General features: G+C 40.7%; 2 protein-coding genes across 3 annotated transcripts; one reads left to right on the top strand and one right to left on the bottom strand.

The window, feature by feature from the left end:
- Positions 1-456: 456 nt before the first annotated feature.
- Positions 457-15,570, bottom strand: LOC119731726 (ras-related protein Rab-7L1-like). Of its 2 annotated transcripts, XM_038204951.1 has the most exons (7): positions 15,329-15,570; positions 12,249-12,482; positions 10,968-11,039; positions 6,825-6,860; positions 3,182-3,363; positions 2,284-2,405; positions 457-956 (listed from the first exon to the last, which is right to left on the bottom strand). In XM_038204951.1, exons 2-7 carry the CDS (start codon positions 12,364-12,366, stop codon positions 818-820), a joined length of 669 nt encoding a protein of 222 aa, XP_038060879.1. In that variant the 5' UTR covers positions 12,367-12,482; positions 15,329-15,570; the 3' UTR covers positions 457-817. The 2 variants fall into 2 exon arrangements, with proteins under 2 accessions (XP_038060879.1, XP_038060880.1); XM_038204952.1 differs by lacking the exon at positions 6,825-6,860 and having other exon boundaries at positions 15,329-15,569.
- Positions 15,571-15,686: 116 nt separating this feature from the next.
- LOC119731725 lies at positions 15,687-25,279 on the top strand. The gene is made up of 5 exons (XM_038204950.1): positions 15,687-15,938; positions 18,733-19,921; positions 21,032-21,133; positions 23,098-23,190; positions 24,663-25,279. Exons 2-5 carry the CDS (start codon positions 19,018-19,020, stop codon positions 24,956-24,958), a joined length of 1,395 nt encoding a protein of 464 aa, XP_038060878.1. The 5' UTR covers positions 15,687-15,938; positions 18,733-19,017; the 3' UTR covers positions 24,959-25,279.
- The last annotated feature ends 2,630 nt before the right edge of the window (positions 25,280-27,909 follow it).

The raw sequence follows: 27,909 nt of genomic DNA, 5'->3' as shown, positions 1-27,909 counted from the left end.
GAGGTACCCCGAGGTTGAGGTTGAACCCTGAAGTACCCCGAGGTTGAGGTTGAACCCTGAGGTACCCCAAGGTTGAGGTTGAACCCTGAGGTACCCCGAGGTCGAGGGTGAACCCTGAGGTACCCCGGAGTTGAGGGTGAACCCCGAGGTACCCCGAGGTTGAAGTTGAACCCTGGGGTACCCCGAAGTTCAGGTTGAACCCTGAGGTACCCCAAGGTTGAGGTTGAACCCTGGGGTACCCCGAGGTTAAAGTTGAACCCTGAGGTACCCTGAGGTTGAGGTTGAACCCTGAGGTACCCCGAAGTTGACGTTGAACCCTGAGGTACCCCGAGGTTGAGGTTGAACCCTGAGGTACCCCAAGGTTGAGGGTGAACCCTGAGGAACCCCAAGGTTGAAGTTGAACCCAGAGGTATGCCGAGGTTGAGGTTGAACTCTGAGGTATGCCGAGGTTGAGGGTAAACCATGAGGAACCCCAAGGTTGAGGTTAAACCCCGAGGTTGAGGTTGAACCCCAAGGTTGAGGTTGAACCCTGAGGTACCCCGAGGTTGAAGTTGAACCCTGAGGTTCCCCGAGGTAGGCCTACCGCTTAAAAAATCATTCTCCCAAAATGGAATGTCGTTCACTGCAATGGAGTGTGACTAGACCACAGACTTAATGACTTGTAGTTGACTAATAATGACTTGTGATTGACTTATGATAACTTTTGATAACTTGATTGCAGCTCTGCTCAAGTGTCTCTAACCATTCTTTCTCTATTGAGAGGATGGTGCTTTGTGCAAACAGCTCGTACTTGAGTTCACATTGCCTGACTACTTTGTTATAAAAGCCAACAGCACTTGCTCTGCTTGTCGTAACTGTGGGGCAGTTTTATCCTCCCGTCGTCGTCTGTGAACTCGGCGATAATTGACCCCCGACCTCTAGACTGGTGCCTCGCTAGAATCTCCTCAACTAGAAACCTGAATGAGGAATAGTGCAAATAAACACATAAAGCCCGCCGCACACAAGAGCTACATGCTGAGCAAAAAGTCTCTTGAGGCCGTTCGCTCAGCACATACTGAACATGTGCAGTGAATTTTTGCGGCGTTGTTTGCTGCCTCGCGAGGCCGTGAGGCCAATTTCTATCCTGTTTGATTTCTTTCACCTCACGAGGCAAAAAAAAAAATTTACAACACACTATACTCTGCTGAGTAAACTGCCATACATTTTAGCATCTTGAAAGCACATCTTGAATCGTGGATGGTGAATGTCAAACATTTTCTGGTGGGATCACAGACTTTTAACCATTTAAAAATTATATTGGGAAGACAAACTTGTACGTCTTTTCTGAATATGTCAAACTTGTGCTTTTAGATATTACTAGTGCAGTGCCCGTCTAAAATGTGCATGTTCGGGAAGCGCAAATTGCTTTGCCGCTGGTATAGGTTGCATACTTGCAGAGTTTTGGAGAACTGCTCGTGCAAACAACGCACGCGATTCAATGGTGTTGTTTTCACAGGTTGAACGCACACTTACGTCAAAGTTTGTGCCAAGTTTGAAGTTCGACCACCTACAATGGTCGCTCAGTCGACTGCAAAAATAATGTGCCCGTGTACATACGAAAACATGGTATGCAGTGCTATTCACCCGTACTGGACAATGTGTCGGCCTACACCACTGCACGTGCGTGTGTCCGTGCATTGTTTGCGTCATATTGAGCGCGCGCGCTTTAGCCTATACATGACGTAATCAATTGAAAAGAACGGCAGTGCGTGGTGTTATGTTCTAAGCTGCCATGTTTGCCTCCGAAAATACTGCTTTTTTGCAGCTTTTTCGAGAACCGAGAACCGCTGTTCCAAACAACTTCAAACTTGGCACTGCACATTCTGTGGCCCCGAGAAATACACCCGCCGATTCTCAACTTCATACGGTGCCCGGTTCTGGAGATAATCGGCGGACAGACAGACAGACAGAGATTCCTGGAATTATAGTAAGATTAGCCAGAGACTTTATGCTCTGGACCACTGCGTTGACAAACAATGTGCATTAACTCTGAAAGATCAGCCCGAATTTCACGGAACTAAGTAAAGTTATGCTTCAGATTACCAGCCAAAATGCCAAGAGATATACATATTACCTGTGACTGGTTTCCCGTTGATTGTTTTTGCTCATGGAAAATAACTTGCTTGCTTACATAAAGTACAGGTTAGGAGACCTTCTTGTCTATATTAAGCACAACGTTTTTGCTAACCATTTCACATGCTCCATGAAACTAAAGAATAACAATATGCTAAGCAAAATACTTACAGCATAGGCTCTTCTACATTGACATTGTCTTTGACGGAGATCTTGCTCCATCCTACAAAGTTGTGGTCCTGAGACATTTGTTTGATCTCCTCCTCCGTTACGCGTTGATCATCCCGATCCGACTTGATTATAAAGGAAAACAGTCAAGTTTAAATTATACATTTATAAATACCCAAGACAGTTTACCCATTCCCATTGGTCGAGAGCCCGTCACGTGGCCGGTCTTAAACAGATGATAAAGACATGGCTGGCTCGCTAAAACACTTTTCTAGTGTCACATAAAATTTGGACTCCTATGAAATCCAGTGCCTTTTACAGTTTAATTGGTTAAAAGTTCACATATTTTATAGTCTGAAATTCACAACGCAATCACCACAGCTGCATCTTTGCATCATCGTGCAGTACGCGTGACGTGCACGCCAATCTCCGTAAAAGCAAGCTGGACACTCCATTATATACATGTAGCTAAAATCGTTGGGAATTTTTTTATTTTTGACTTGCTTTGACTTTTGGACCGAAAATTTTTAATTTTTGATGGAAAAGGTATTTATGAATGGGCATTTTTTCGCCTCACGTAATTATCTGCATTCCAGTCTCCAACCAGTCTTAAACTTAGTGTTTAACACCTCCCAAGCACACATAACCCTTATTATTGGCACTTCCACACTGTTGCACCTGACATTAGGTCTCAAACCCACAACCTCCTGCTAGCAAGTAAAGACGTCTCCCACTTGATCACCAAGCTTAATTGACAGGGTAGGCTGGCTGGTTTGAGGCCGTGGGTTCGAGTCCCAATAGATTTTACACCACTCCGACACAAAAAAAAAGCAATAGTAAAAAGACAATTATATTTTGGAAGCCTTTATCCAAAAAATTACTAAGTGACATCACGGCTTACCTTATTTGCTAATAAGAGACAAGGAACAGGGCTCATATCTCGCAGGAAGACTTTGGAATCGACGTCATTCTTCCACCTGACGACACTCTTGAACGTCTTAGGTGAGGTGAGATCAAACATGATGACGCATGCCGAGGCATCTTTGTAGTACACTCTGGTCAGACTGCTGAACCGTTCCTGGCCTGTTCACAAAAATTGAAATTTGCGACCGATCAAAACATTAACAGTGGCAGATCTACGATTTTTCAAGGGGGGGGGGGAGGAGGAGGGGTGGAATATACCCCTCTTACTGGTAAACAGATTGTAAAGGGGGAGAATTCAACCAGATAAGAAAAACCAGCACTGCCTAGTGTAACTGAGAGAGTGAGATGTTAACTGTAATTACTTCTAACATGACCACGCACTTACTTTATTTGCAGGATATAATCACCCCTTAAGTCAGACCCAAAGTTTGCAATTAATAGCAAGTGGTCAGATTCATTCCCTCTTACCTACAAGTTCAAATTAATTTATTGCAATGTAAATATGCACAAAGTAGCAATAAAAATACTCATCTTCAGATGGAATGCGCTTTCGCATAAATGGGATCATTTTATCATGGAATTAATTACAATTAATTACAATACAATTACAATACAATTACGACATGTACATTTTAAAAAATGTGTGTGTAAGGCCAAAAAAAAAAAGTCTCCGGTTTCTGGTATGGAGCTTGTCCAAAAAGTGGTGCGGCGACGCGGCTTTTTTTTTTTTTTACCTGACTTTTTTGCTTCAAATGTCGACTGATGACTGCAAATGGTGCCCCACTAAACTTAGTGCAAATATATGGGAGTTCAGAGAGGCTACATTAAGCTTATTCTCGATCATAACTCCATCTTAAAACACGTTAAAATTGTGCAGCAGCAGAATTCCAGTCAAACCAGTGAGTTTGGCGGTTTTGAGACATCATCTTTCATTGAAAAAAAAACTTTTTCATTTTGCCGACGCGCATGGCTACGGCGACGCGCGCGCATACCAGAAACCGGAGACTTTTTTTTTTTTGGCCTAATGTGAACATGTGTCAATTTTTAACCCCTTAAGGACGGGTGTAATGGGGACATTCCTCCACACATAGAGCAAGTGGCCCGCATGACTGCACAGCCTTTGTGTGGTAGCAGGACTGCACAAAAGCAGCAGCTATGGAACTACCCACTAGCCGTGTGCCACGGTGTGCCACGGTGTGCCACGGTGTGCCACGGTGTGCCACGGTGTGCCACGGTGTGCCACGGTGTGCCACGGTGTGCCACGGTGTGCCACGGTGTGCCACGGTGTGCCACGGTGTGCCACGGTGTGCCACGGCATACCACAGCTGGCAACTGCATTCCAATGAGGATTAGCGGCCGCGGCCATGACCGCTCTCCGTCCTTAAGGGGTTAATGTGTGTAAATTAATGTTAATGCGTGCATGCAGTGACCTGTGTTAAAGTTTTATTGTTAAGATGTTTGTGTGCTCATGGGAGAGAGTTATTTTATAGGGACTAAGGGAAAGACAATGCCTTGTCCCCGCGTGTTATGTAAAACACAACTGCGTGCATTAGGGTGTGCATTTAAATTTTTTAACTTGTAGGCAAATAGAGTTTTTTCTAAGGGAACATACATTTTTAAAATTGCAAGAGCACAAGATTAAAATATGTACAATTGTTTCCAGCATTGCACTAAAATTATTGCAATCATTTTTTTTTATATATACTTGAACTTTTTACAATACAAAACACTGTCTGCAATTTACCAACACACACCTATCAGGGCTCAAGGTACATGTGCATAAAATAATTTAATGCTGATAACAATGTAGATATGAAAAATATCATTATTTTAAATGTCTTTCTACAAAAGGAGATAAGGAAATAACTGAAAGGACAACGATAAAGGATGATTTTGCATGTTATTCCTTTCATGTTATTGGGGGAACAGCATACATACAGCATGCTTCTACCACATGATCACAATATAACTGTTTGAAAATAGTACATAATTATTTAATGTTGCAAAGTGATAATAACATAAAATATGTATTTAGTCTTTATGAATACACGTACCACATCAAACACTTGTTACATTTACACAAATGGGTTACTACCATAGAGCTATATTAAATTACTAGAGCGCTTACTCCTCATTCTTGTGCGTGGAGACACTTTGAAGCCGCTCTGGGCGCAGACATTTTAATTTATGCGCGTGTTTGTAGAACAAAATCAAAACAGATGGATTGAATTTTAAAAGTGTACACTAAATGCAACGCGCAAGTAGAAGATACGCAAACAACTTAAGCGCGTCATGACGGTTCACTAACGTCACGGCGAAAAGCATCTGCAGGGAGGCGCGGAGCTAGGGACGCGCACACGTTGCGCTGTTTGCGTAGAGCAAAATGAAATGCTCATTTGCTGATCGTGCATTTCGGTTTTGGGCGTATCGGTTTCGATGACGCACCGGTATGGAATACAAATGCAGATATGCAAATAGTCGTACAAAAGCGGTACAAAATTTCGAGTTTTCCATAGGTTTGTGCACAAACATGGATGCGCCCATCAGGCATTACTTTGTACATCGAGTTATGCTCTAGTAATTTAATATAGCTCTATGGTTACTACTAGTTGAACAAATGCTGAAGGGATAATGAACACCTTTTTTATTATTTACAAAACTTCTGCCTCTGATTACATGGCATTTGAAAATAGGGTAGGTAGGTAGGGAATTTTTTTTTTTGCCAATTTTTTTTCGTGTACGATCATATGGAGGCGTCTGCATGTAGTCAAGGGTAATAGATAGAAATTGATGGTTGTGGGTGTTTTTTTCCCATATTTCCCATAAAAAAAAAAATTGGGTAGGGGCTGTCAGAATAGGGTAGGTAGGGAAACCGGAAGCAGAATTACTTTTTTTGGCCTTATGTTTATGATACAACTGAATAAACAACTGTGCGAAAAATTGTTAAATAAAAAACTATAAATTACAATAATGGTATTTTTTTGCGACATTGGGACCATTAACGCTCACTCATAAAAGTTTTGCAAAAGACTTGGGACAAGTGGAATTTTGGTATTTAGTAAAATCCACAAATTCAGCTTCTCAATAATCGAAAGATGCTTCCAGTTACAAGCCGAATGTTTTGACGTGCCGTAAAACATGAACTCAAAAAAAAATGATTCATTTTTTAATTTGGAACAGCTACATGTTAAACACAAATATGTAGAGCCTTTGCATGCATCATTTGAAATACACAAAACTATCATTTAGAGTTGTTCAACCATGGATGATTTTCAATTCCTGACTGAAAAGGGTTAATTTTGAACCTGGTTTTTTCCTGTTGGTTAAAGTCCAATGAGCTTGTGTGTGTCAAAAAAAACCAAACAATGAAACATTGATCCAACTTGGAGAGTTTTGGTGAAGTGTGAGAAGCAGTGTTCGTTTTAGGGTGAGTAGGGCCTACTCTGTCTACAGTACATTGAGCAAGAAAAGAATATATATGGCTGTCTGGTTTAATTCATTATTGCTGATTTGAATAGGGGTGCAGCATGCCCATTGTTATGGTTAACATGGTTACTGATTTGCACTGGAGAGTTATTCATGCAACTACAACCGACATACGTGTACTAGGCAGTGATTACCGTTATATCCATCCGAGAATAGTGCACTGCAGCCTCCTACATGCATGTTCAACAAAACATTCTTGTCAGAATATCATCGATTTGCATTGCGGTTAAAACTATTATGGGCAATTCCATGGTTTGATGGACATGGCTAAGAAAACAAAAATTTGATTTTTTAACCAAGTTGCACATTTTTATTACAGATGATACATTTAGGTATGAGAAATTAACAAAGAAAACCCAATTTTATCTGAAAACATTTTTTGAAAAATCGTGTCGTAAAGTCAACAATATTTTTTTACTACAATTTGGTAAAGTTTAAATATTGATTGCTATTAATGCAATTTGAGATATTTCAATCATAATCTTATTTCTAGCATGTATGATAGTCTTAATCTCTGAAACATATGTCAATTCACAGCCGTCATCCATTTTTAGATGTCAAATAGTAGCATTTTATACTTTTTTTGGTCAATGTTATGTGAGTAACCGAAAAGATATAAAAGTTTTCTCACCAACATTTCTAATGAACTAAATTTTGGTATTTAGGATTATCATTCTTTGCATGAACATAGATATAAATATAAGTGTTTTGTTGACACTAATAAACACATTTAAGAATAAAAGGCAACTAAATTTGGTAATGTGAGTAACTTTTGTAATGTGAGTAACCAAAAATGTAACGTGAGTAACCGTAACGTGAGTAACCATGTTTTTTGTGGATTGCAAAAAAATGGAAGATTCTAGAGGATTGTTTTACTCTTATTATGTGTGCCCCATGGCATGGTCTTTTATCCATTTAAAAGACATTTCCACAGGTTGCCTGTATGAGGACACTTTTTGCTCAAAGCATGTTGGCTTTTTATGCATGTCCAAAAATGTAACGTGAGTAACCGTAATGTGTGTCTTGTTTATCATACATAACACATTTTTCTGGATGCCATCTTTGGTGCTTAGGTAGGTCTACTGGTAGGTCTACTCTATCTACCATGGGGATAACAGTTATTAAACCTTTTCAGTAAGGTAATTACCCGGTACGGCCCAAGGAAACTCAAAAGTACATCAAAAATGTAACGTGAGTAACCGTGGAATTGCCCTTATGCCATTATGATGTAGATACCACTTTTGATAGTAGTGTCTTTATATATATCAGAACAAGTGTGCAGTACTAACCCTTGTGCTACGATTTAAACAGTCAGAGAAAAATTCCCATGAATTTCATCCACTTCCCCGACTACATCATGTACAATGTATACTTTTAAAGGGAATATACATCATTTGCTTTTGCTGTAATTTTCAGAAATGGATGGATTTGGGGGTCGGTAATATAGCAAATGTCGTTACACCTACTTTTTTGACGTTTTGGGTTCGTAGATGCTATAAAAACCAGGAACAGCAATCATTTTCTTGTAGTCTGGTTCCCTGGCTCCATTTAAGATGAAACAGAGCAATTTATAGATATTGGGGAATATTAAGGTCAGGGAACCAGTCTAGCTGGCTTGTACCCGTTCATAGGTGTGTAATCGATTACAAACAAATGCGGACTAACTAAAAATGGTCAATTGGCGCCAGTATTTGAAAAAAGCCAGTTTTTTTCCAACGTTGGTCAGCCGACCAGCGTTGGAAATTGATACAAACTTTTCTTGAAAATGACAGTATACCAGGTGCCATGATTTTACAGGATGCTTTAGACTGTCATTCACTAACAGTCCAGCAAGGTATTTCAAAATAATTCGGTAGTTTTATTTTTGATGGTTGTATCTTCCCTTTAACACAGGCTAGTCACTAGCAGTCAGATCATATGTCCAACAAGCACTGTGACTAGTCAAACTAGGTCAACGGACCATGAACAGATAAAGAAGGCAAGTTGTGGGCACAGCTGGCTTATCAATCACCCACAGTCAAAGCATAGCTGTAACAAGTTCCTTAAACTGTCACAGCCAGTCAATCCTGCTTTACGCAGGCTGGAAATTCCTAACTGTTGAAAACAGTCACTTGATTGATTTTGACTGAAAGGACTACTTGGCACAGAATGTATGTTTGAAAATTAATAAGCAATTTACAAGGCAAGAAAACAACAAAAACAAAAACCAATTTGCATGTTTCTAAAGATCCTTTGCATACAGTAGCTATTTTGTTGTATTTTTAAAAATTTAATTCAGACAATGAATGCACAGAGCGTCTACTCGTGCATATCCTTGTGAAAAAAATTCAGTGCACCTTCAATATGGCTGCCCTGCAAAGGGTCTATACTGAATCCCAAAACATCATGCCTGTACTGCAGGATTATCTAACAAGAGAAGCTGGTTGCTTGGATTAGATTTTAAAGAGAGTGTGTCAAACAAATTATAAAGAGGATAAAAAAGTTAGGACGATAACAGACAAATACTAAGAGTACCGATAGCAGCTCTGAAGATGTTTTAATTTCTACAAAACTGTACATTAACCCTTACTCTCTGAGGGTAGTTTACTGCATGTCAGTTGGTTATGCCAATGCCCTCCAGCTGCAGTATATTGGCAGATAAACTATCTTGACAGTGAAGGCTCCAATTGGCAGGAGTTGGAGGCCCTGGAGGGTGCCTGATACTGACCAGCTGGGGGCACTCACTTTGTTATCAGAGGACTCTCATTGTTCTCTGTGGCATGTATTGGAGTGCCTGTCCAGTTACCCTTGAAATGACATGGCAGATATTGGAGGGCCATGCAAAAAACATAGGAGATTTTCTTGAGGCACATATTGGCATGCGTTGGAGGGTCAAGTAGGGTAAGGGTTAGTCTATGAATGGGAGGTTTGCGGTAACACCATGTGAATGAAAGATATCTGTAAGTGAGTTGTGTGGTTTAACTCCACGTTCCTAACTTCTGCTCATCATCAGGCGTCTCCTGATGATGAACAAAGCATACTGTTTGAAACGTCGAGTTAAACCACTGGTTCTTCTCAGAACCACACAACTCACTAGGGATATCTTTCATTCACATGGTGTTACCGCAAACCTCCCATTCATTGTTCATGTCCACCATGCAAACCTTTAAGTCTTACATTAGTTTAATACATTTTATATATTTTTTATGATGTATACACTGTATATCTCTATTTAACCTTCACTTCCCCAACCCTTAATACTAATACATGATAAACCCCATGAATGTGTCTCAACTACCGGACTTCCTACATATTGTCAGCACATTTCCTGAAAAGTTGTTTCCTGAATTTGAAATCTAGATTTGTTTCCAATTGATATGCGCTATGGAAGCTACTTATGTGGTTAACAACCAGGAAAAACTGAATTCTGATACCTTTAGACTTTTAGTTATCATGTAATTTTCAGGCGAAATTTGGAGAGAGTTTGTCAAACAATGACTGCAGTATTTTTCTCAAGGTCATGGGTCAGGCACATTTGACCTCTTGATTTTTCCTGATTATGAACCAGGGCCCAATTTCACGGCGCTGCTAAGCACAAAAATTTGCTTAGCACAAAAAATGTCTGGCTTATAAAAGCAGGTTACCAGCCAAAACCCCATTTGTTTTTTATGCTAAGCAAACAACAGCTGAATTACTAATCACAAGCAACATACATTCCGTGGAGTTTTGGCTGGTAACCTGCTTTTATAAGCCAGCCTTTTTTGTTCTAAGCACAATTTTGTGCTTAGCAGCGCCGTGAAATTGGCCCCAGGTAAGTAGTCTATGGAATATCCACTTGTATACAAGCGTCTATGATATCTGAGTAGATATTGCGATTAATTATGCAAAACAAGACTGCCTCTTGACCTCGAGATTCTGACCATTCAGCAAGCGCCTTGTATACGGGTCCTCTGTAACCAGTTGTTGTATTACAAAAACATTTCAGCCCAAATTGATCAATCAACAGCTTAGTCCGCTTTGTGATCCAAACAACGTCACATCCAATCGGCTGGCGCACAGGCCCGCATAAAATTTGCATGATTAGTTATATCAGACGTTGGATACGGGGAGGACTCTGTTGGACAATGGGTGATAGTCAGACTACCATGTCAATAATCAGTATAGATTTCAAATTCAGGAAGCTCAGCTTTCAAAGAAAGTTAGCATGCATTGATGCAGAGCTCACAACACAGAGAAAGTCCAGTACATGAGACACATTTATGGTGCTACTTTTTGGAAGAGGATTGTTTGCAGCTTACCTGCAATATCCCAGAGCTGAATTCGGATCAGCTCATCCTCTGATCTTTGGATCTTCTTCAATGCAAAATCAACTGGCAAACAAAAGAAAAACCATAAAAAATCTAGTAAGCATATTGGTCAAGTATTGAAGTAGTTATTTGTCACACTGTCAACCAGTGTTATTGGGAATATGGTGCTTGACCCCAAAGTCCAAACGATTCCAACAATTTTTAAAACTGATTTCATGATAAAATTCAGTTTCTTTTAAATTGGCCCCATAAATGTGGCCAATTTACTTGACTACCTCTGTAAATAAGGGCCACACTTGGAACATGCATCCGAAAATGTAGAACTTTGTCAAGTTTGGATTTTCACATTAAAACTTATTTGTAGTTTATTAACGCTTTAGAAGCATACTCACCTCTTAGCAATAGAAAAGAAATCCCGCATTTATCAGACGTCTATTTTTTATGCACTTTATTATTGCATTGTGTTAGAATTTAGATACGCAAACGTATGGAAACGAACCTGGAATTTACACGAAAAATAGACGTCTGAGAAAGGAGGGAGTACTTTTCTATCGCTTTATTAGAGGGCGAGTATGCTTCTAAAGCGTAAACAAACTACAAGCGGTCTAAATATGAAAATCAAAACTTGACAAAGTTCGACATTTTCAGGTACATTTTCCAAGTGTGTGGCCTTTATTTACGGAGGTAGTCCAGTAAATTCGCCACATTTACAGGTCTACTTTTAAAGCTACAGTCCATCATTTGTAATTTGTGCATTTTGTTCGTTTGAAGCAACAAAAGAGTTCAAAATCTAATGAAGGATACTGAACAACTAACCTGATGAAGTATCAGCTAAGCTTCAGCTGTACATTCCAAGAAAAACAGCATTCTAAGATCTCAACTTCAAATCAAAATTACTGAATCATGTTTTGAATTGTTTTGAATTGCAGCTATACGCGACGTCGCGCACTGATCCGACGAATTATAACAACCGCGCGCGCATGTGCGTCATTACAATACTTGTGCGCGCTGCGCTGAATAACAAAACGAACTAGTTACTAATTTAAATTTTCCTACGGTGCTTCTTAAGAATCACCGTTGGAAATGCCTTCTTTCGTTGATAACTTCAAAATGACAGCTTCCCAGAAAGAATAATTTCACAGGGAGTTTAGTTCCCTTACTATCTTTCAACCAAGTTTGTTTTTCAACAATAATTACGCCAGTTACTTTTCGGATGGCTGCAAATGATGGACTATATAGCTTTAAATTAGCTCATAAACAAGGTCAACTCACCTCCAACAGTCACCTTGTAATTCTCATCAAATCTGCTGTGCACGTATCGCTGCACAAAGGCAGTCTTGCCTACCAGCGAATCACCAACCAGAATAACCTTGAAAAGCTTCTCCGTCATGTCTGAGGAACGCAGGGTGCCTACTGCACACTAGGCTAGAAATTGGTTTCTCTCATTCTACATGTAGGAATAATACTGTGCCGATTTGGAGCCTTGAAACATCACTTGAATATTGTCTGTCAAATAAAAAATTAATTGTCCACTTTAAAATATTTGAATTTCCGACTCCGACACAATTTGGCCTTATTACAAATGTAGCGGTGTTCCCCAACATGGCGCACTTCAACGTTTCTCCAACTTTCCTCATGCAGTGTTGCCAAACTTCTTGGTTGACAAACTTCAAATTCATTCAGTTAAAGGGAAAATACAACATTTGCAAACATCGAAAAATAAAACTACCAAGTTGTTATGAAATACCTTACTAGGATGTTGGTAAAATGACAGTCTAAAGCATCCTGTGAAGTCATTTTCAAGAAATATGGTGCTTTTGTATACATTTCCAACGGTGGTCAGCTGACCACCGTTGGAAAAACCTAACTATTTTCAACTACTGCTTCAAGTTTACCATTTTTTTTCCAGTCCAAATTTTGTTTGCTACTGGTTACATGTTCATGAACAGGTGCAGGCCAGCTAGACTGGTTCCCTATTGCCTCACAATTTTCCGGCATTTTTGATCCATTTCATCTTAAGTGGAGTCAGGGAACCAGACTACTTGAACATTTTTGTTTTTCTTGGTTTTTCCAGCATTTTCGAACGCAAACTTCAAACATATTTGATCTATTATACTAACCCCTCAAATAGTTCATTTCTGAAAATTACAGCAAAAAACCAATGATGTACATTCCCTTTAAAGGGAATATACATCATTTGATTTTGCTGTAATTTTCAGAAATGGATGGAATTGGGGGGTTGGAAATATATATAGCAAATATAGTTACACTGACTTTTTTGAGGTTTTGGGTTCGAAAATGCTATAAAAACCAAGAAAAACAATCATTTCCCTGTAGTCTGGTTCCCTGACTCCATTTAAGAAGAAACAGAGCAGTTTACATATATTGGGGAATTGTAAGGTCAGGGAACCAGTCTAGCTGGCTTGAACCCGTTCATAGGTGTGTACTGCAAACAAGCGCGATGGTCAACTGGGGCCAGTATTTGAAAAAAGCCAGTTTTTCCCAACGCTGATCGGCCGATCAGCGTTGGAAATTGATACAAAATTACCACTTTTCTTGAAAATGACAGTATACCAGGTGCCATGATTTTACAGGATGCTTTACACTGTCATTCACTAACAGTCCAGCAAGGTATTTCAAAATGATTTGGTAGTTTTATTTTTTGATGTTTGCAAATGTTGTATTTTCCCTTTAAGGGCAAAAAAAAACCCACAATAGTTCTGCTTCCAGTTACCATAGGTACCGGTACCTACCCTATTTAGACAGCCACTACCCTAATTTTTTGGAGGGAATATGAGGGGAAAAAACAAAAACCATCAATTACTTCCTTTTACCCTTTACTACTCGCAGATACTCCTAGAACTATGAGGCTCCACGTAGTGGAGCCTCATAGGTTCAGAACCCCGCAAAATTGTTGTCGGCACAAAACACTAATTAAGTACAAAAACGTCCATCCCAACCAAGCTGTTTCCCACAGAACCGCTGCACAGTTTGCCCCTAAACTCCGTACAATACCTCATGACATACTCACGTTATGTGCACCCAACAAACATCGGTGGATTCTGTCGGTTTTTCGGCAAAATGATGAAAAATATGCCTTTTCCGCACTAGGCCAACCTGACACTTGAAATTTGCACGCGCGCAGAATGATCGCAGTCATTTTCGGGTTCGATGCTCGGAGCGCGCCGCGGGGGGTACGTACTCGCACTTGTACGCATGCGCATACTATCGTTCCGCTCCTACACCATACCCCCCGCGGCGCGCTCCGAGCAATCGAACCGAAAATGACTGCGATCGTTCTGCGCGCGTGCAAATTTCAAGTGTTAGGTTGGCTCAGTGCGGAAAGGGCATATTTTCCATCATTTTTGCAAAAAACCGACAGAATCCACCGATGTTTGTTGAGTGCACATAGCGTGAGTATGTCATGAGGTATTGTACGGAGTTTAGGGGCAAACTGTGCAGCGGTTCTGTGGGAAACGGCTTCGTTGGGATGGACGTTTTTGTACTTAATTAGTGTTTTGTGCTGACAACAATTTTGCGGGGTTCTGAACCTATGAGGCTCCACTACGTGGAGCCTCATAGTTCTAGGAGTAACTCGCAGACACCTCCATATGATTGTATACCAAAAAAATTAGCCCAAAAAACCCAATTCCTACCTACCTACCCTATTTTCAAATGCCATGTAATTTGGAAGTAGAAATGTTGTTTTTTTTTCAGCCTAAATATGGGTTCTTCCCTCTTTTTAATCAGTTATTTACTTAATGATCATCCATGGGAATCGAACCATGCATGCCAAGAGCACTCTCAAACTGTCAAAATCAACACACACTAGTCTTACCCGCTCGATCGACCACCAGCGCTTGCTGCCGATGTTGAGATCATTTGATATTTAAGCTGAAATCTCTTTTTAAACTTAAAGGGACACTGCGACTGTGTCCTGGCACCTGGAATTGGAAAGTGGAATGAACACATGATGACTTGGAAGCGCCAAAGCTTTCCAATGACGATGCGTACATAGCAATGCGTGTAAAATTGCCCCACGGGTAGCTCTAATGCCTATCGCATTAAGGCAATTTAGAGCTGGAGTTACAGTCAAGCTACCCCACGGGCAAGATGGCGCAATACAGTGAAACAATTAATTTCATGAACCAAATTTTGGGGGTTAAAATTTTGACTAGAAATAGAATAATCCCTCAAAAATTGAGCTGTTGGTAGCTCTAGCACCCCCCCCCCCCACCGCCCACCCCCCCCCCCCCATGCCCCACCCTCCGCTACACCCCGTGACGTCCCACTTGTGGCCTCCGTTTTGCTGCGCTGTACGTCATGTACGTGGGACTGTCGACTACACTTACACTCTCAGGTATTGCTGGAGTTTGCAGGCTAGGCATCAAGCTCCAGTTCGATACGAGGAAATTCCTGTGCGATGTCACTCAAGTTTCTTTACCTGCCAGACAATTCTGACATTGTGTTTATTTGTGCAGGCAAAATGCAAACAAACCATCCGACTGCGAACGAAATGACGATCATATGGCTACTCCACAAAAGTAGAAGTGCGCCATCTATCTGCTGTAGCTGTTGACTAATTTTTGTGTGGGATTTATTTTTTCAATATAGACTGGTACCCTCTACTTAAGTGTATTTACTCGTCTTAATAGTCTTCCAGCTCAAGACTCCAATGGGACTTCCCGTTCTTTTCTCTCTACGTCCTATAGACTGGTTCCCGGATCTTTGGTTATCCTTTCAAATTGCATTGTATTCTGGGCGGGAACCAGTCTTTTCTCTTTCGCGCGTGTTTGCATTCCACACCATTTCCCAGGGCATCTAGCTAGCTGGGGAAACAGCGTCCTTTTGAGGTGGACGATCTTTTGGCACGCTGGCTTGAATTTTGTGAACAGTGTTGTGCTTGTTTGCGAATCAATTGCTCGACCTGTTTACAATGGAAGCTGAATAATCAAACTTTCTGTGAGTTTGGTTGAAAAATTTGGTCGTATTTGTGGTTGTTTTCTTTTAACCTGTTGATGTAAAAATAGTTTCTGACTAGTCTCAGCATGTCAACAAAGCTAGCTGTGCATGCTCTGCGCTATCCAGCAGCGCGTCCTGCCTGTAGTGTTAACATGCACGTGTTGAAAAGGTTCTGTCTGTGGTTGGATGCACGCTTGAGTAGTCTCACAATAACATCCATGCATTATCATGGTTTTCATACTGCAGTGTACATGCACATGGTCTACTCATAGAACTATGATGCTCCGCGGAGCGGTGTACATGATCTAAATAAATGAAACTTTATTTTGTGTGTATTTGCAAATTCGCCCAGTCCCATACTCTACATTTGTTTTCCTAATTAGTTCTGGATTTTTCTTAATCCCCTGATTATCTAGTCCGAGTAACTTGGACCCAACTTATCGTCTTTTTTAGTTTTTAACATTCGGACATGGTTTGGCGATCGCCATACCGTGTCCGAATGTTAAAAAGGCGGTAAGTTGGGTCTAAGTTTACTTGGACTACTGCTTATCTATATTTCAGCCGATTCGCTGATTAATTATGCAAGACAACCGCCCCTTGCATGACCTCCAGATTTCCAGCGGGCACTTTCTATCAATAATATCAGGTCTTCAGTCATTCACCCGTCATGTGCCAGTTGTCGCGTGGTATACCCCAACTACTCGGCCTAGTAGAACTATAGGTCTTGTGTATTGTGTAACAAGACCTATAGTTCTCGGGGTACGCGTGATGTAGACATGGATAAAAAAACCTTAACATAGCAACAAAGGCTGTGATCATGCGCTCTGTTTATATTATTATGTTACGCGATTTAATCTTGATTTGGGAATGAAATGATGTAACGATTTAGTAAAAGTCGACTCCGATTGGCTGAGGCGCGGGATCGCATAAATCTGCATGCTTAGATATTATCAGACGTTGCACAGAGTCTGGGCTCTGTAGATAACGGGTGATATGCTAATCCTAGGTCCGGATCACTTCAAATTAAAACCTGCCTTTTTTTGGATTGGTCTCAAAAATAATGGACCCAAACTGGGGTGCTGGAACCTCTTTTTTGCTCGAAACTTTGGATTGGGTCAAATTCAATAAAAGAAGTTCTAGCGCCCCAGTTTAGTGGGCCAACTCTAAAAAAAGGAAAGCTTCTTGATGAACAAAGATCTTTTCAACAAAATTTAGAAAAGAAATTTTGGCTAGATTTCCAACTTGGACCCCGAAATGTTTCAGATGGTATGTAGAAAGTCACAGGAGCTGCGAATCAATGATAATTTTGTTGGTAAGCCTACTGTACAGTCGTATAATTTCTTGCATAGAATGTTTGTTGAATCAAAATAAGTAGTAGATTCTCTAATACAGTAGTAGATTCTCTAATGTATTTTAAAATTTGCCATCAATGAATGTATCTTTTTGCCTAATTTCAGATTGTGTGGTACGTAGGACCCAACCACCCGGGCTTTATATTAAATTTATGTGATGTGTTCTGTGTTGGGTGAAGCAAAGGTTTCATATTGGCCTGTGCGTGTTTGTGCTGTCGCTCTGTAGACGAACGTTTCAAAAACATTTATGGTGACTCTCTGAAAAAAAATTAAATGAAATATCAGAAAATTTGCTGGATTCGAGGTGAATCTGGCTGAAAAATTGATTTTCTCGTGTGATTTTTTTTTTCATGTGAAACGGTTAGTCTGGATCTGAGTAAACCGATCCTGAACTAGGAAAGTGGCATCGGTACTTTTTGACGTCACATATTTTAAATTAAAGAGCTTAAATTGGTAAATTAAGCTCCATCACTCAAGGTAAAATATAATATAAAATGTCACTTGAATTCGTGGATCAGTTGAGCCAGATTTAAGCAGACTGAGTAATGTTTGGTATCCGGAACTAGAAAATAGGAAATCGACTGTTAGAAAATCCAGTTTTTATCTAAGCCAAGGCTTATGACATGGTAGATTTGCCATTTATGGCAAATCTACAAGTACCATGTCATGAGCAAATACTTTAATCTGTACCCAATCCTAAATTATGACATAAGGCCTTCGACTGAGCTTGGTTTTCCAAGCTACCACGATGCAATATGTGCGGGACTGCTTGATTTCTGAAATAATGTCATGTTATTACTTTAATTGAAGTTTGTTATGAAATTAAAAGCAGTTTATATTTTGTGTATAACTTATGTATGTTTGTAGGCCCCTTCAATTTGTGTGTGTGTCAATGAGGTGTCTGAAATTGTGAGAACCTCAATTTGTGCACATCAAAGACTGTAGTGAAAGAACAGTGCAAGTTTTGGATTATATGAAAGTATACATGTATAAGTTAAGAGTTAACACTACCTCCTTACTGTCTTTGACTATTAAGTACAGGACCAAGTCCTCCAAAATCTATCACTTACATGTATTAGTCTGCTACCAATTCCTGGTGGATGTTGATGGACTTAGTACACATGGCTATATATGACAACAGCAGTAGAGGATGCTAGGCAAAATTAATCGTGCTCCCCTAGCACTGCGTCAGGCCTCCATTCCAGGCCTAAGTCCATCATCAACATTCATTCAAACCACGCCTGGAACTGCTGGACCAAGTCCGCCAAAATCCACCAAAATGGGGGGATGGAATTTAATGGAGTTAGGGAGGTTAGGATTAAAGGAGCAATTGCAGAATAACTAGCCACCTGATAATCACTCCAGGAAATCATTGAAATTACGGTACTAGTTAGGTAATCAATTCTAAATTGTACTTGCATCACGTTTGATTCCCTTTCTAGATCTTGCCATCAGTGTTCATCCAGATTTTTCGTGTTGTCCTGCGGACCAGTCCCTAGTCCTCTACTCGTCATGTGACTTCAAGGCAATCCAGTGAAGCTCTCCTAAAAAAGGCCATCCCTGACTTCAGGAGTTCATAGTGTCACCACTTATGATTAACTAATATCACCATGACTTCGGTGTTACTTCAGTGAACAGCTACCGGTACATGTACTGCGGGATTCAAACATCCCAGGGCTCTGTGCAAAGAAGATATTTCAGTCTTCAACAGATTCTTCTAAGGAACAATGGATGAAGCAGACTGTTGCAGCTTGCCCAAGGGTCTCCGCCCAGCGATGGGTCTCGGAGGCAGTGGAGATGAGGGTTTTAAGACAGGGAAGCACGCTCCGGAGGAAATCTTTCGGGATGGGACTGCGCAGAAGGGTCCGTGGTCAGCATTGCCATACCCAGCAGCTGGAGAGCCACTGGATTGCAGACTAGCAAATGGTGCATCGCGTGAGAATGAATCTTATGATGAGAGAGACTTAAATGGACGCGAATGGTCGCATACTCCTGGAGCTGTTGACCAGTGCAATGATGCCTTCACTTTGGAATCGTTTCAAACTGGGGAATCTGTGAAGAGCCAGAATCATGACCATTTGGACAGTGGCTGCCACCATCTAATGACAGAACCTACCCCGGCCGACAGATATGACCGTAATACTTGTGAAATGACAAGTCTGGCCGACTGTTCAGTACCTCCCCACGGCGACGGTAGCCGTGACGACGCATCAAGCAGAGGAGTTGACGAAACCGACCAGGGCCAAGTCCTGCCAACGTTAAACTTGCCTGGAGTAAATGCAGAGTATTCACGGCAGCACCCAAGCAGCCAGTATTATGCCAATCCAGAGGGTGGACTGCCGAAGTCTCCAAGATTGGACGCAACAGTAACTGAGTCTTCAGGGCCCAGGAGTAACCGTCTACAATCTGCAATCGGTGAGGCCTTCAGAAATAACGACGCCGTGTCGTCTCGTGCAATAAGCCATACTGGTGCAACGACTGCACAGGGTCACCTTCAGCCCAACAGTAAGCCATCTCCAGAGTCCAGTCCGCAAGAGGTTGCCAAGAGGAAGGCGTCTCTTGCAGAAGAGAGAGGTGTAGATGTAGAAAGCGTGATGAAGAAGCAGAGAGTATCTCCAACAGTCCAATCAGGTAAGTGCACCAGAATGGTGTACATAAAAGTGTCTTTGTGAAATTACTTGTTTGGGGGTGAAATTATCACATTGTTTACACTGTCTGTCCTCAGGAGAATGTCAAGTATACCATGTTTAGACCATTATCATTTTGCGGCCATCTTGATTTTTCCCATTTAAATCAACGTAACCAAAGCGAGGCTGGAAGGAAAAATAGTCTGGTTCCTTTTTGCAGAAAAAGCATCATTCGGTACTGTTTTTTTCTGATACAGGGAACAGGACTGACATGGTGGCAGCATTAAGGTCTTGTTATATTGTGTGCTTGGATACTGTAATTTAATTGGTCTAGGACGGCCACGTGTCTGAACAGTATGTAAATGCATGTCTCACACTGAGGGACAGGGTGATATCGCATTGCATTCATTGCGCACATTGCATACACGTGTGGAAACTGCCGGCGTGCTATAGCTTTGCGCAATGAGAACTGCAACGTCAAACGCTCAGTCTCATGTCCAATAGGGCATCAAAACCTGAAGGTTTAATACATGGCAGTGATTTAGTTTATTTCTCACACAGTATTTACAACCATTTATCTTTTTGAGTTATTGGCACAATATAACATGTTGGGGAATGGATGAGTCAATACACAATTCTTTGGTTGTACTAAGAAACTGACCAATGACTTGTGTGTGAGCAGTGAAGGTCATTTGCTCTGTATAAAACTTAAAAGTATATTACTACACATTGCATAGGCACTGTGTGAGTGTATGTGTATACATGTACAAGGAAAACGATGAGTAATGCATTCAGGAGAATTAATCATTAAAAAGTTCAAAAGGAACATTGATAATTAAAGTGTGATAATTAACTAAAAATTAAGACGAATTGATAATTAAGAATTGATAATCTGAAAACGCTACAAACAAAACAGTTGTTGACTGCTGCAGGTGTTAAGAACATCATGTCGCACATCACAGCAGTCAACAATTGTTAAGTAAACAATTTTTAGCATAAAAATGACATTTTTTTGAGTTTATAACAGCCAATTTCCCAACCCACAGGTACATGTAACCAAATCCTTGTCCTTCTTGAGTTAAACTTTTTTCAATTTGTTTTCCTGCTTTTGTAGATGTGCAATACAATCAGAATGTTTTATCCATGCCCAAGGAGTACAAAGTACGCGGCACAGGCAACTACATCTTTGACTCTCCAAGCAACTGTACCTTCAACCGTAAGTTGCATAACATTCATCCAATCTTAGCAACAAAAAGAGAAACATACACACACAGAAACATTCAGCTATACCGAACATCATCCTTGGCTCCCAATTTTTGTTTACAAAATGTACCGATTATTGTTGTTGAAAAATGTCAACAGAAGAGTGACAAGTGGCTATTATAACACCTCACCCACAGATTCTGTGTCTTGATTGGCCGAGAGCGAGTCACATGTTACTTTCTTATTTTGCTATCTTTCTGTGCATGGCCAAAAGTACTATACCCGTAGCAATCAAAGTACTATACCATTAGCAACCAAAGTATTATATCCACAGCGCGGTATTTGTGTGCGAATGCATGTTGATGTGCGCGTAGCGCGTTTTGTTCCAAAGAGAGCGCGCTGCAGAGTTGGGTTCAAACATTTCGTGAAGGGGTAGTTTGGAAGAGAGAAGTACATTTTCCACCAATTTTGTATTGAAATTGAAATTTATTTCAACTGTGTTCAGATTTAAATAATTTAGAATATTAAAACCAAGCAGAATCTGTGGGAGAAGTGTTATAAAACAAATATTGAATGCTTTATCTCGTGGTGAAGTAAAACTAGCCTCCCTCGGTGATCCATGGAGCATTCTATTTTCCCTCGGCGATCACCTCGGGAGGCTAATAATTACTTCACCATTCGAAGCATTCAATATTTGTATATTATTTCCCAAGGAATAGAAGGGGAAAGCCACCCATTGCTGTATGTGACTGATGAATTAATTACAATGGTACTTGGGCCTTTTTAAAAAATTAATTTGGCTGTAACACTAATGTATTAAAATCAAGTTGTTTTCTTTTATCATTTTGGCCTTTGAATATCTCTTGAACCGGTTGCATCTAAATGTAATGATCGTATGGACTAAGGATGTCTATTGCATTTGGAAAATGATGAATGATAGTTATGTATTTCAAGATTATTAGACCTACAGATTTACTAAGTAGAAGACCAATTTGGTTGAGGCAATCTATGTCCTGAAACTTCGATCTTTGCACTACTTGTTTATATGCCATTTAGGTGGCCATGTGGCTAGGCTACAGGCCTATGCTTATTGTGTGTAAAGCATTCAGTGTCTCTGCTTATTCATCTTAATCTTTCTGTGAGAAAAATCTGTCCTTTGGCCCTGAGTGGGACAGCCACACATTCCAAGTTTCTGGGAAAGTAATCAACTCCAGGCAGGAGGCCTGACTAGAGACTTTTTTCCCAGCTCATTATTATTCATTAGGTCTTCTGCTATTACTAGTTCAATACACGTACTTCCTTTTATCACCTGCTCTGTTTATTCATGATCCCTGTGTGGTTTGCCCAGGAATGTGAGGCAGAGGCCAACATCCTGTGATTTAGCTTAGATGCATTCAGTCTTGTGTTAGCCACCATCTAGTGAAGACATGTTAAGTCTTGTGATTAAAAGAAAAGTTCTACAGTGCTGGTGTGCTCAGCTGCCATGTGGCCACTGAAGAAGAAATCAGTATATTCCATCTCAAAACTTGAAGAGCCTGTTTCCAATTGTTCACATGTAGGTAGTAAGCTCTAAAACTGTAATTACATTATTCAATAGTCGGCATGTATTCAAAGTCGTCTTTCAGTTACTACCAGGGCATGCAGGGTACCTAAGTTTTGTACAGCACCATAGTTTGTTGCACCGCACCGACTGTGAGGTCAGTCACTCTTCCAGTTTAGCTCAGAGAGCTGCTTTAGGAAGTCAACCACTGAAGACTGAGGGGTGACTTCTGAAGGGCGCTATTTATTGAAAAGTCGGTACCGCACCGGAGCACTGGCAGCTTAACATCATTTTCCCGAAATCAATTGCCATTACGAACATTTTTCTGTGGATCCCGCGATGTTCGTCATGTTCGTTATAGCAGCGCTCCAATGTACATCTATCATTATCACATCACAAGGTTTCCCAACTTGTTCTTATTTTTTTTTCTCTCTCAGTGTATCAGAATCATTCTGGCAGTCAGTCCCAGAAGCAGCATGCATTTGAGTGGGCCGGCGTCGCTTCACAAACTGACAGTGGCTGTGATGAAGGTATGGTCTCTATAATTTGTCAAGACGCCAGGAATGTCTTTGTCATAGTTGCTTCCTGTTTTACTCTAGACAGGATGAGTTGTGATTGACCTGTGAGGAATTTTGAGTGACTTGTGCTGACTTGAATGCATCCCTGCAATGTAACATGCACCTACCCACAAACATACTTTGCAAGTTTGTGGGCAAATGCAAATGTAATGTCTGTGACACAGCCACTTAATCGTGATTTCTGAGAAATGATTCAGAGAAATGGACCAAAACGCCCATTGAGTAAACTCTGTGACCATTACTAGAGGATGGATGTGTACGATTTGAAAGTTTCATGTTTATAAACTGAGCTCCTAGAGTAAAATTGTCTGATTTGTTATGCCTGTGTGCTAGGAATTGCCCATTTATAAGCAGAATTATAGCCTTACTTTTTCACCACTTTCAAGAGCCAATTGAATGGGATGCACTTGCGCATACTGGTTTGGCATGTGTACGGTGCAAAAAGTACTCATGAATAGTTTTATTCTGAATGTGCACGAAGCCATAGTATACAAATATTGAGTGGCTCAGAGTGAAATGGGAGGAATTTTATCGCAAGGTAAAATCTGGACTTTCCCATTTCACGAGGCGAAGCCAAGTGAACTGGAAAAGTCCAGATCCTTGTCATTTGATATTTGAACTTTTATTTCACTACAAAATTGATGGGGAATGTATTTCTCTCTTCCAAACCACCCCTTCAATAGTATTTCTCATTCCCCATGGGCGGATAGTAGCCTACTTTTTTAGACCTGGCGTGAATGGGAGTAATAACGAAAGTCACGTGATGTGAGCTCCACCAATCAAATGACAAGGATATATGTATGTCGGTTATGTAGTATCTTCACGTGAGCTTAGATGTCATCAGTAATGTGTTCAAATGTTCCTCCCAGAGGCCCCTATTATTATTATTATTATTATTATAGGCCTAATTGTTAATCATTTCTGGTAATGAAACCAAGGATTCCTCAAAAGTGCCCCAGGCACTGTAGCTCACAAGCCTGAAGAAACCTGTAGAGAGGAGACAATGAGAAGAAATTACAGTTTTAGAGGTGGGAGGAAAACCCCAGAATGTTCTAGAGGGAAAACCCACAGAATCAGGTAGGGACTGAAAACCCAATCCACATATTGGCCCAGGCGGGATTCGAACCTGGGTCACAGCGGTGGAAGGCGAGGAAAGTACCGCTACGCCAACCTGACTCCCTATTCCCACCCCTTTCCCCCCCTCCCCCCCCCCCTCTCCCTTTTGCAACCGTTAAGGGGGTACTGGTACCTACCTCCACATGGATTGTATAGAAGGATGCAAAGAATCAAAGACTTCCAAATGGAGTAATTGGGAGGGCGCTCATTTACTGATCAGAGGATTGGATTGACTTTCTTTGGGATGTGTTGCTGTTCAGTCCTAATGCCAATGTTGTAAATGTGGGGCATTCTGTTCAATTTCAAAGGGGATGTACCCGCCCAGGCCTTGGAAACGGTCGCTAAACTGGTCGCCAACACGACCAACTGGAAGACCTTCGCTCGTCGCCTGCCCATGTCCGAGAACGGCAACTTGGAGTCGGACATCAAGACGCTGGAAGACTGCCAAGGGACGACGAGCGACAAGACGGCAGCCGTGCTGATGAGATGGTGGAAGGAGCATCCCAAGCAGGGGGATGCAGTCGCCATGAAGATGCGGCTCAAGGAAGGTTTGGAGTGCTGCTCCCTGATCAGGTTGGCTCGTACCCTTGACAAGTATCTCTAGTGTCGTGGAATTTTCTTTCCGGGATTAGGAGAAGTAGCTTTTAATATTTGGGTTTTTGCCTTACACCATGTAGTCAGTTTTGTCTGACTTCTTGCAAGAAAAAGATTGTTAGCAATTTCAGCACTATGTAAGGAAGTGTACAGTCTGTGACAGAGCCAGTTATTAACTGTCCTGTACCAGTTAGACCATTCAAAACACCCCAAAATCTGGGTGCAGGCAAATTGGAGGGAAAAAAATGCTGGACCTTTTGAAATCCTCCAGAATTTATTGTTACTGCACTACCACACCTTTCAATTCCTTCCAAAAGGTATTGAAATGCAACTTACTGAATTTGCCCACAGAGTTGTTTCACCTTCCGAAAGCTTTCGAAAAGTCCCAACGTTCCAGCACTATTTCACCTTTCAAAACCCTTTTAGTCAGGCAAATTTAAAATGTTTTGAAAGGTCTGATAATTCTCTTTGCCAACTGCACTGGGCATAGCAGGATTAAACCATGATAACTAATTAACAATTCAGAGAAATGATCAAAACTCAAGGTCTTGGTATTTGCTAGGCCATTACTGGATGTATGAGATGTAAAAAAGAAACTTTCATGTTTATTCACTGAGCTCTTAAATGCTCTGTCACAGACGATACATAATGCGAGAATTGCCCAGTTGTAATTGAGTCACAAGTCCCATAAGTTAGACACAGGTCATCGCAAGACAGTCGCAAGTCATGATGACTCAAGTCAAGTTCGGTGTTTTTTTAACCCGAACCCTCCTGGGTATTTTAGCTAGAAACCCTGCCGAATGCAGCAACATGCAACACTTGTTTAAATGACAAGACTACCCAGTGTAGCAAGATCTATCAGGTCAAAAGGCTCAAGGTAAAACTGCCTCAGAGACTGTGGTCACCGCATGCAGCAGGATACAACTGTGGCATTTTTCGATGGGATTAGCTCTTATTGTTTTGGAACTGGCTGTTTAATGCTTTGGTGTTGAAAGCGGAATGCCTGGCAGGGTTAGGTTCAATGAACAGTGACAAAGGCGTTTCTTTGTTGTTTTCATCCTGTGTGTTGACATGACCTGTGCTTTGACATGTGGTTGACACAATTCGGGCGATTCACAATGCAGTGCGCCACCAACAGTTTGCCACGGAGAGTTTGTTTTTCAAGTATACGGTTGACAAAACATGGCCCATTGGAACGAGTGTCAGTAGAAAACTTGAGCTTATTTGTTATAGATTGGGGCAAAGCGTTCTGTCGCCTTACAAAAAAAACCTCCGTATTAATAAAACGGAAAAAAAAGGGCAAATAGATACTCGAATCATACGCTTACGAACTTTTTGGCCGGAAAAACTAACAATTTCAAATGTCCTGCGCTGCGAATTTGTCGACCATCTCCCACAATGCACTGGGAAAAATGAACTCTCCATGGCAAACTCTTGGTGGCGCACTGCATTGTGAATTGCCCAAATTACAATACATCTTTCAAAACTAGGCTTGCTGGCCGGGCCGTCGAAGGATGAAGACCCAATATTAAAACCATCTCTGGATTATTTGTTTCTGCTCTGAAACTTCCTCACTTGAAGTGAGAAAGAAGAGTAACAGTTTTGGCAACCAGAATCAGGAAAGCCTAAAAAATGTGATAATTCCTTGCAGAAATATGCCAAAGGCAATTAATACCAATAGTTTTCTTCCCAAGATAAAATAGTTTGTGTAAATGTTGTTCTCTGAGAAAACATTCCAATTTGGGGCTCAAATTAAAACTCATCCTGTTGACAGTGTGTTGTAGGTATATTAAAAAAAATTAACATTCAGTGATATCGTTGGAGGAAGAGAATTGTTTTAGTTGGGTAAACATAGAATCTATTTTATAATGCAATCAAAATATTGAAATCGAAAATAGATTGGAATATAGTCTGAAAGCCCATTGTTACAATGAAAAAACGAAAAGTCAATTTCAGACATTGTCTACAAATGCTGCAGTGTCAAACTTTTGAACAAATATGTGATGCGATCAAGCTAAATGAGTCGTTTGTCGACCCCGGTCAAAATTTGTTTTATTACAGATTTGAAAAGAGCACAATCTCAGCATTACTGCTGTGAAAACTGCATGCTGATACCATCTTTAGTTTAAAAAAATATGGAAGTCGGAACACCAAGAAATGTGATAAGGTGATGTGATGAAGTGGTCCTATTTTGGCCTGAATCTCCAAATGAAAATTCCTGACAAACGACTCATGTTGCTTGATCGCATCACAAATGTGTAACAATGATTTTGTTTGGTTTCTTAGTGCTCATTATGTCACTACAATATTTTACACAAAGTCTGCCTCCAATAAAACAAAATCTGAAACCCCAGGATATCCTAGAAAAAGAATCCGACAGTGTGACACATAATCCTGGATATCCTGGGAATGTACCTGTACATGTTGAACTGTTTGACATGACTCATGTACTTCAAGTGTTAATAATAATATACCTACAACACAGAGCTGCAACAGAATGGTAGTTTTGATAGAGTTCCTGAACTATGATTTGAAATGATAATCCTTGTAAGAAAAAGTGTGCCAATCTTTTACAACAGCCCTTTGTATTCACTACTAGTCCTCACTGCCACAAATGTTAGCTTATTAGTTCACTTTGTTTTCTTTTTGTTAAACTTGCTACGTAACTGCCATGGTAACTGCAATTTTAGTAATGATTGCCACAAAATAGGACCAAATATGAGATGTTTATGGGTGTGTATGCAATGCGCGTTCACTATCGCATGCAGACGAGATGAAGTGTACCTCGGCACTTCATTGTGTTTCTATTTGCCGGTTTTAAAAGTCTTTTTTTATTTTTTTTATTTCTGAAATTCTTACTCAAGGTGGCCTGAGTAAGAATCGGCCATTTGTTCCGTCTGTGAGCAGCCAACTCGACCTTGGTTACATGTCAAACATGCATTGCTGTAAGATCGTTTTCTA

Source organism: Patiria miniata, unplaced genomic scaffold (assembly GCF_015706575.1).
Source record: "Patiria miniata isolate m_02_andy unplaced genomic scaffold, ASM1570657v1 HiC_scaffold_24, whole genome shotgun sequence".
NCBI classification, from domain to species: Eukaryota; Metazoa; Echinodermata; class Asteroidea; order Valvatida; family Asterinidae; genus Patiria; species Patiria miniata.
Note: the sequence above shows the minus strand (reverse complement) of the source record. Positions and strands in the feature narration are given on the sequence as shown.

Coding starts and splice junctions, on each gene's coding strand:
- LOC119731725 (XM_038204950.1), top strand. CDS start 19,018: ATGGATGAAGCAGACTGTTGCAGCTTGCCCAAGGGTCTCCGCCCAGCG. Junction 19,922..21,031: donor ATCTCCAACAGTCCAATCAG/GTAAGTGCACCA, acceptor CTGCTTTTGTAG/ATGTGCAATACAATCAGAAT. Junction 23,191..24,662: donor TGACAGTGGCTGTGATGAAG/GTATGGTCTCTA, acceptor TCAATTTCAAAG/GGGATGTACCCGCCCAGGCC.
- LOC119731726 (XM_038204951.1), bottom strand. CDS start 12,366: ATGACGGAGAAGCTTTTCAAGGTTATTCTGGTTGGTGATTCGCTGGTA. Junction 6,861..10,967: donor TCAGCTCTGGGATATTGCAG/GTAAGCTGCAAA, acceptor ACATGCATGTAG/GAGGCTGCAGTGCACTATTC. Junction 3,364..6,824: donor ATTCTCGGATGGATATAACG/GTAATCACTGCC, acceptor TTTTGTGAACAG/GCCAGGAACGGTTCAGCAGT.